General features: G+C 36.5%; 1 protein-coding gene across 1 annotated transcript; it reads right to left on the reverse strand.

Moving 5' to 3' along the window:
* Nucleotides 1-395: 395 nt before the first annotated feature.
* Nucleotides 396-7,065, reverse strand: LOC121406373 (trypsin-2-like). Its single transcript, XM_041597414.1, has 5 exons — nucleotides 6,949-7,065; nucleotides 5,904-6,084; nucleotides 2,933-3,195; nucleotides 1,435-1,580; nucleotides 396-909 (listed from the first exon to the last, which is right to left on the reverse strand). Exons 1-5 carry the CDS (start codon nucleotides 6,995-6,997, stop codon nucleotides 745-747), a joined length of 804 nt encoding a protein of 267 aa, XP_041453348.1. The 5' UTR covers nucleotides 6,998-7,065; the 3' UTR covers nucleotides 396-744.
* Nucleotides 7,066-9,476: the final 2,411 nt, after the last annotated feature.

A 9,476-nucleotide genomic window follows, 5' to 3' on the forward strand; every position in this document is an offset into this window, starting at 1 on the left:
ACCCACACTCCCCTTAATCCTAAAATCCGCACCCCACAATCTACACACTTCTTCACCCACACTCCCCTTAATCCTACAATCCGCACCCCACAAACCACACTCTTCTTCACTCACACTCCCCCTAATCCTACTATCCGCACCCCACAAACCACCCTCTTCTTCACCCACACTCCCCTTAATCATACATCCACACCCCACAATCCACACTCTCATTCACCCACACCCACCCTAATCCCACAATCCACCCTCTTCTTCGCCCACACTCAACCTAATCCTAAAATCTGCACCCCACAAACCACACTCTTCTTCACCCCACTCCGCCTAATCCTACAATCTGCACCCCGCAATCTACATTTTTCTTCTACCCCACAAAATGAATGAGAAACAACAGGAGCTTTTATGTTATCGTTTTCCACAATTTATTGCTTCATTTTCACACAAAAATAAATAATCTATGATTAATCTATAATCTAAACTAATATGACAGTGATTGTTTTTAACCCTGTATGATTGTACGCCTGGATAATACTTGAAATTCAGGTGAATTTCTACCCTGTAGTTTTAACTAAGTGCAAGAAACAAAAACCCTTCAAAGATAGCAATAATAATAATGATAAAACTATTAATGTATTTGTTGTATTGCACTAAATGGAATCATAGGATATATTTTCTTGAAATAAACACAGCTGACTAGTTTTATCATGCTTGTGCAGTAAGATGGTTCCTTGACATCAGCTGCTCAATTCAGTTGTTTGCGATGATTCCGTTGATCCAGTCGTTGTATCGTGTAACCCTGGCGTATACTCCTGGGTTGAGGGGATCAGCGCAACCGTATCCCCAGCTGACGACACCAGTCAATTCCCAGGCACCTGCGCTGTTCCTGCACATGAAGGGTCCACCGCTATCTCCCTATAGAGGGCGCAATTTTGAACAAAATAATTGATTTCAACGGGGAATTCAACACACACACACACAAAAACACAACAGGTGAAACTGTTTATAAAATCAGGGCAAGAGCACGTAATTATCATTTTAAAAGTTTCAATATTTCTTTCAAAATTTTCCTTTTTTTTTGTTTCATCCTAATTTCACGGAAATATGAGTAAAAATGCACATTGACAACATTGACTTTATAAAATAAAATTTCTAATTCACTCTCTGAATGTGTTTTATTTTAGGGAGTATCGTCTTTAAAATTCAACCTGCAGTCTATTAAAAAATTACCATCCAAATTCACTCTATAATGGGTGATCTGTTTCATGGTGAGTTGAGAAAGTAAGTTGGAAGACAGTACGAGCCTGACACGAGTACTTGCCTACCGCAGTAATTTCTCGACTCTGACTCTAAATTCACCTTTTAAACTACAATTTTACGAATGAAATTGAACATTTTAACTTCTTTCAGGGTCATTTTCGTCAAAGAAAGTGTACGAACCTGGCAAGAGTCTTTGCCTCCGGTGGAGTATCCAGCGCAGAGCATATTGTCAGTGACTTCACCGTTGTACCACGAGGCACGGTTGCACACTGCGTTGTCGATGATGGGGACGTAGACTTCTTGGAGCTCGGTCTGGTCAATGGCAGCTAGAGAAAAGGAGAAATGTAATTAAAGGCATAGGCTAAGCATGCAAATGTCTTATCTTAGACAAGAGAGTTTTCATTCACTTAAATATTATTCGTATAGAAGAAAAAAAAACAGGAAAAAACAAAATCATATTTCTGCAGGATATCTGTAACTGGAACCCAGCCCCAAACACACATTAACTGGATCCCCTGAGGCGATCAATTTAACACATGTCAGTGTATGGGTGCATTTTCACTCACACCATTAAGATGGTGTTTCCGCTTGACTTAACTACACTTTTTAATGCTCTAAATTATGATTATCAGGTTCGGATTTTTTCCCTCTGGGCTTTAGTTTTTATAACATATCACAGACTCAGTTGGCAACTGAGACCTTGCAGAGTGTAAAGAAAGTGAAATTCTTGTTAACCCTTAATTGATTGAATTTAATCCATTTCTATATTAATTTTTTTTTCATAGATTCATTGACAGGCGATCGAATATGTAATCAAAACTCCCCGCAGAATAGACTTAACTCACCATGCATATCTATATGAATGCATATGTATATGCATGTGTATTCTTTATTCTCTGGCTTGCGTTAAATCAATTCAGTATGAGATATAGATTCCAAATCTCATACCGTTTTTAAACTTCCATTGCGCAGTTTACTTTAGTATTTCTTTTTACACACTTCATGTATTCATTAACTACATGTATACGAACTTTGCAGTGGCTATTTAAGCGGTTTAAGGAAGTGTTTGGAATCTTTTAAAAAAGATTGATTTGAAACATAAAATTCTCAATAAATTGAGTTTTAGTGTTAAACAGCTACTGTACGCTTCATAATCACATTAAACTGCCTTGTGAAGAACTCCCTAAAAATGGAAGAATTTGAAGTTTTAATCCATGCGTAATTATAATAACAATTATAATGAAACGTTTTTTTTTTTAAGCGCAAAATACATAAGCAAAGTTGCATGTCTCTAAGCGCTTTTCACAAACGAAGTGGAGATGGAAGGGAAAGCACTGGATTCTTACATTAATTGTTTAAAAAATAGTGAATAAATAAAGAAAATAGGCAAAGACTGGACCCGTCTTATAAAGAGTTAAGATCGATCCAATCAACCCAAACAATGGAAAGCTAGTAACATCAGCATCTAAGCTGCATTTTTTCCCCAAAATATTTTTGTAGATATGATGTATATTTTTATACATTAATTGTATTTCTTGTAAGTTAAGTGTACTTCTCTTTGTTTACAATGGTCATTGTGCAATTTTCATGAAGTAATTATTATGACATCGACTGATTTCCATATAGCTGAGGTTGTTTAGAAGAATCGTAACTCTTTCGTAAGGGGGCCGGAACTAACTTTCTTGGTCTCCCCATCCAGTGACGACGCACATGGTTTCGGCGGGGTAGTCGGTCTTGGCAACGCAGGCCTCGCTGATGTAGTCGGTGAAGGTGACGGGGTTCTCCAGCTTCAGGAGAGCGATGTCGTTGTCGAGGTTCCTGGTGTCGTAGTTCTCGTGGACGAAGATGCCGCCGAGCTTGGCGTTGACTTGGGTATCGTCAATGGCGTCGCGCTCGTGGGAGCCAAGAGTCATGGTGTAGTCGGAGAGTCTCTTCCAGCGGCTATTCAAGATCAAAACAAAATGAAATGATCAAAATACATAATCTATTTTAAGTATGTGTAAGGTTTATGGTCGAGCGGCTACAAGCTCTGGCGGATCCAGGGGGGGGGGGGGGGGGGGGGGGGGCATATCCGGTCCGTGCCCCCCTTGAGCTGCACAATTAAAATTTGTAATGTAAAAATACCTCCTTTTTTTATTGTAAATTTTTTTGTGGACGAGACGAAATCCCCTTAATTTTTGGTTGAAACCCGTTTTTTTTTCGCTTGTCAAATTTTTCCTCGGGAAATTGTGCCCCACCCCTCAAAAGGTTCTGGATCCACCCCTGGCTACAAGCAGTTGGTCTCCTTCTCGGATAGTCAAATCCTAGCCGAAAAGAACACAGTGTCAAACAGCTTGAACACAACGTGTTCGCATAATAGACAATGCGAGGATAGTATTCACACTGTTAAAATGCTGGAATTGAACAGTGTGAAGATATTTTCACACTGTGGACGTCTCGACAGTGTTACTCTTCAAAGCGTGTTCACGTAGTCGTTCTATGTGTAGTGATTCACACTGTTGGAATTCTCAAATTTAACAGTGTGAAAGTGATTTCAAAGTGTGTTCCACACCTTGATAACACTGTGTGTTTTTTCAGGGTGGATACCACAGGGGCGTCATAGGGCTCCAACCACTTCATGTTTAATAACCATGCCGATTTCTTCTAAAGAGTATAATAATAATAATAATAATAATGATAATAATAATAATAATGATATAGGTATATTTGCCCAGGGTACCCACTCCAGTTTCGAAATTTGTTCTACCTGCTATTATTAAAAATGCTGAATAAACTTTGAAGTTTAAGATTTTAAACACTTGAAAAAACACCCTGTTATACAAATATAATATAGGCCTACATAAATGACATACATTTGGGTACCAACATTCACAAAAACATCTACATTAGCAATAAATGATCTAATTCAATTGATTTGTCTAATTATATCCGTTTAATCCTTACATTTCGTTTATTACTTATTACATGATTGCGTGACATTGTATGAGTGTAGTGACAGAGAGGAAAAACAGTATATTTTTTTGAAGTTCTTCCAATTCTGATTTTGTTTGACTCTTGAATCAAATCGAAAGTTAAAACACAGTGACAACGAATAGTGCAAAATCATTATCCTATCGAAATCATTTATTTGGATTACAAGGAAATAGACTCATATTTCCTTCGAATAAGGGTTTCATCCTTGGTCTCATTTTGTATCCTATAGAGTATAATAAACTTAACTAAAAATAAAGAAAAATTGCCATTTGATTGGAAATAGAGTTTCGATAAACTAGAATCTGAAGCACCTCCATTATTCAGAGAATGAAAAATAATATTCAGGACTCCGTAACACAAAGGTTAGCGATTAATCGCTAAATGAAATGACCAATCAAGATCCTCGTTGCATGCGCAATTTGCTAAGTAGACTGACTATGAACCAATCAGAACTATTCTTTGAAATTAGCGATCAATCGCAAACCTTTGTGTTACGGAGCCCAGATCTTGTTATCTATTGGTTCAAAGTGAAAGAAAAAAATGTCATCACTGTTACCGCCCTTTCACAGGGTAAAACAAAATTCGTAATTTGAATGATGATTCCAGTAAAAATAAGGCTAATGACGAATCTCTAGCACGTGTGAAACGAAACTAGAATCACTAACGCTAATCACAATCATGAATTTAAATTCTACTCCGGAAGTGAATTCCATTTAAGTTTCACTCAAATCACAGTTTTCGAATGAGCGTGTGAAGGGTCCGATGATTCTAAAGACAAATTGCGACCATCAATACAATGATGATTCAAGATGCACGTGTAAAAAGGCCCTTAAACACTTCAGATTGAAATTAAATTCACAAGTCTTTTTTTTATAAAGTCATTATGAAAGAAGAATGTTAGTATATATAAACGAAAAAGAAACCAAACCAGAAATTGTAACTCAGATGCCCTACTGCATGTTAAAAAAACAAGAAATGATTAAATTGTTCGATCTTAGAATTTGTGTGTAGTCCCATGTAACACTTGTGTGTGTGCCGTGCAAGTTTCTCACAGCATAGTACATAATAATTGTTTATAAGATATTATCGATGGGATGGCGTCATTATCGAGCGCGAGGTGCCGTGGCCGAGTGGTCTAAGGCGCTCGACTACCCTACTGAAGTCCGGGGTTCGATTCTCGGCACGGCCCCAGACCTAGGCAATTTTATATGAATTGCTATTTTATCTTGCATTAAATAAATAAATATGCATTATTGATTCCAACGTGTGCACGTGTTGTTAAAAAAAGAAAAAAAAAGAAAGATAAAAACTTATCACTAAAACCAACCAACCAACATGATCAGCTTGTTGCATCATGGGTAAGAATTTGGAACAATGGAAGAATTGCGGTCTTGTGCTATACTAGTATTAGAGATAACGCTACAGTCACACCAAGGAAACAGACTCCGAACCCATCGACGATATTCCATTCGAAACAACGTAATAGCTTTGACCGATCTGGAGTTGGTTGCCGTAGTGTGACTGCGGCACCCTCTGTCTTTTCTTTCCTTCCTCTTTTTTTTCATGGTTGTGATATGTATATATTTTTTTCTAGGGGGAGGGGCAAGCGCCCCCAAGTCCCCCAACCTCACCTGTTACAGTAGACCACTGACTGGGCATATTTTTCTTGTACTTACTAGAAGCAGTGGGCAGCAGATACGATCCACTGGTCGCTGATCAGGGTGCCTCCACACATGTGATATCCGCCTCCGCCAACGAGGTAATTCTTCTGGATACCGACCTGCCACGGCCAGGCGCCGGGGGTGGCGGCATCGCCTCCGACGATGAAGGATGACTGGATGGCGGGAATACCACAGTCTGGAAGAGGGAAGGAAAAGAGGATGAGAGTTTAACGAGAATGAATGGAATGACAGGAAAAATATATAGGAGAATAAAAAAGACGGAGGAGGAGGAGTGGAAGAATTATGAGCAACAACAAGACTTGATGATGATGATGATGATGGGGGGGGGGGGGGCAATAGATGGCCCCCATGAATAGAGGATAATCCTCCGCTCGGCCGCCCATGGTGATAATGATGATGATGTTAGAAGAGACGAATAAAGTAAAGAAAATTAGAAAGATATAACAGACGAGAGGAATGTGAAGAAGGAGATCAGAACAATAAGATATTGATGATAATGATGGTGATGATATTGATATACTTAGTTATAATGGTAATGATGATTAAAGATTGATTCAGTTGATAAAGGTGAAGAAGATCGACGGAAAGTAAGAAAAAAATAAAACAGAAGGAAAGAAAAGAAAGTGAAGGAGGAGGAGGGGGAAAAGAAGAAGAAGAAAAAGAAAAAGAAGAAGATGACGAAGAAGAAAAAAAAGAAGAAGAAGATATAGGAGAAGACGACGAAGAGAAGAAGTGAAGAAATGTCTTGCTTCATGTTTGAGAGTAAAAATGTAAGTTACAGAGAAACGGTCAGAACTGAATTTGAATAGATGGCGGTATTTAAAAAACAAATTTCGACAATTTAAATTACCTTACCATAAAATACCCTAATCATTATTTAGAATGTAAGCGTAATATAGAATACAACTCTCAAATGTATTTTACACTTGTAATTTTTTTAATATGATATATAATGCATATCTAGGTTATCGTAATATTGAAACTAATTATTTTTTAAAGTATGTTGCGGATTCTTTTTCTTCCCTTTTTTTTTACTTACCAGCCAGCGCAGCGGCAACACAGGATAAAAGTACGATAGCCTTAAACATGATGACAGATTCCAAGTCCTTCTACGAGAGGTGTAGACCAGATAACTGAAGAACCCTTCTGAATCCACCATTTTTATACCAATTAATTACAGTCTTAATCTGATTAAGTGATTAGTTTAAGAGGCACGCTTTTGTCTCATCTTTAATCGGGTCTTAAGCGGGGAGACGTGTGCGTAAATGTGACGTGCGAAGCGCTTTGAGATAAAATAATAACCTTGACTGGTTTGTTTATTGCATAGCAATTAATTGATATATACATACACATAAATAAATATATCATACTAAATCCGCCGGATAGGGGAATTCTTTTGTCTTATTTTATTGTTCACAATTCGCCTAAACGCCCTTTACATTCGCCTATACGTTGAAATGTCTATCACGACGCCCTTTTTGTAGGCATATATATATATATATATATATATATATATATATATATATATATATATATATATATATATATATATATATATTGCTGTTAATCTTAATCAATTTTTCTCTGACCAGTTTACGTTTCAAATCTGGTTGTTATTCATTGACAAAAAATAGTTGTTTTTTCTTTTATTGGAAATTTATTGTTATCCCTGTGACCGTCGAATGAGACAAGAACATTTAAATCATGCGCAATATTTTACCACCAACAGAATAAGCTACGATTTCAAGCACGTGAAATTGACATCTGCACCCGTATTCATTTCCCGTGTTACGTAACATTTTTTTGGTTTAATTAATCCGCTTGCTCTATGCAATCACTGATAATGATGATAACATACTATAGTACACCGTTATCTGTTTGACAAGAGTCTAGTTATAATGTATCGTGCAAAATATGAACGAGACATTTCGTTTCAGCAAAACACCGACAGGTGAACATTTATAGTTATTTAGAATTAAAATGCATCTTAAGAATCCGAATTCGATGATATTAAAGCTGATTTACAACAGTTTTCAAAGATGGCCACTTTATTTTCATATTTCAAACTTACTTATGCCGGACAATGATACTTTTTTTTATTTAATATGAATAAATCAAACAAAGGAAAAGAATAAAAGTAGATTAAATCAAAACGTTTGTAATAATTTATGGAATGCGTGACCAAGACTGGCAATTAGTCATCAAAATCATAATCTCTAATCTGGAAAATCTGGAATTGATCTCAAATGATTATTGTACAGCTACGCCTCCCCTTGACACAATTCTTGCACAGAAAAGTACTTAAAACCGCGCTTATGGTGAAAAGGGTATAAAGGTCGCCAAAATCAAGAAAAATGAGGTATCCTTTAAAAATCCCAGTGATGCATTGTGTGTAGGAAAAGGGGCCGAAGAACGGTTTTGAAAGTAGGGGGAGGGGGGGAGTGCTTAACAATGAAAAAATCACAATCGGTAATTGGTATTTTTTTTTTACATTTTTGTACACGGTTTTTGAAATAGAAGTTGGAGGCTTAAGCCCCATCCCCCCTTTCCCGGCCCCTGTAAAAAGGGTATATATTTTCCCAATCATGAAAATTGATCATTTTGCGCTTATCAACATTTGTCACTCTCCACCCAGGTGTAGTATATGGGTAGGAATAAATTCCTTGAATACCTGATGATAGTATGAAGCGCTTAGAAACATTTGTATTATTATTTCATTTTTTCATTTTATTTCATCTTTTTCATGAACATATTAACAAAGAAAATACAATAATAATATACATATAACTGACAAGCAAAATATACAAAAAAAATAATGCATTTTCTATTAAAACATCGATTATTAGAAGGTTGCAGGGGTTGCCACTATAAGCTAAGCTTGACTGCGTGGCAACCCCAGAAAACGATAATTATTCTTACTACATTATCTTAACGTAAGGGTGCAGGTGCATAATGACGGGGGAGGGGGGGGGGCGCTTGGTCCTCATAATGTATGCTTTATTTGTATTCTTATAGTTGTTGTTTTCCTGTTTTTTTAAAACATGTGTTTCATAAGATATAGAGAAATAGCCTATTAACTTTGTGAATATTTATTCAATAATAGTGATTTAATACCTTTTTTGAAAGGAGAAATGAATCTTAACTGTTTCAGCGAACTAGGCAATGTATTCCATATGTCGGCCCATGATGTCTAAGTGTTTTATGTGCTAATAGTGTTCTAGGATTTTCTAAGTGAATATTCTGACAAGTCCGTGTTGGATATGAATGTAAGTTGTTATTATATGAAAAGAAATCGGTAAATACAGAAGGAAGCAGTTTGTAATGATATTTATACATGAAAATAGCTATTTGTATGGTATTTATATCATATATCTTATACGTTTTTAGACGATAAAAAAGAGGATCAGTGTGTGAAAGATATGCTGATTTTGTGCAGATTCTAACAGCTTTCTTTTGTAATAAAAGTAAATGTTCAAGGTTGGTTTTACTACAGTTTCCCCAAATAAGGTTACAATAATTAATATATGGTAGTATCAATGCATTGTATATCATTAAAAGGGAAAGCTC

This window comes from Lytechinus variegatus, chromosome 19 (genome assembly GCF_018143015.1).
Source record: "Lytechinus variegatus isolate NC3 chromosome 19, Lvar_3.0, whole genome shotgun sequence".
Lineage (NCBI taxonomy): Eukaryota > Metazoa > Echinodermata > Echinoidea > Temnopleuroida > Toxopneustidae > Lytechinus > Lytechinus variegatus.

Bases quoted from the DNA above. Each gene is read 5' to 3' on its own strand.
- LOC121406373 (XM_041597414.1), bottom strand. From the start codon at position 6,997: ATGTTTAAGGCTATCGTACTTTTATCCTGTGTTGCCGCTGCGCTGGCT. The intron at 6,085-6,948 runs GTAAGTAAAAAA...TCCCTCTTCCAG, and splicing joins TGTTGCCGCTGCGCTGGCTG to ACTGTGGTATTCCCGCCATC. The intron at 910-1,434 runs GTTCGTACACTT...CGCCCTCTATAG, and splicing joins GAGGCAAAGACTCTTGCCAG to GGAGATAGCGGTGGACCCTT.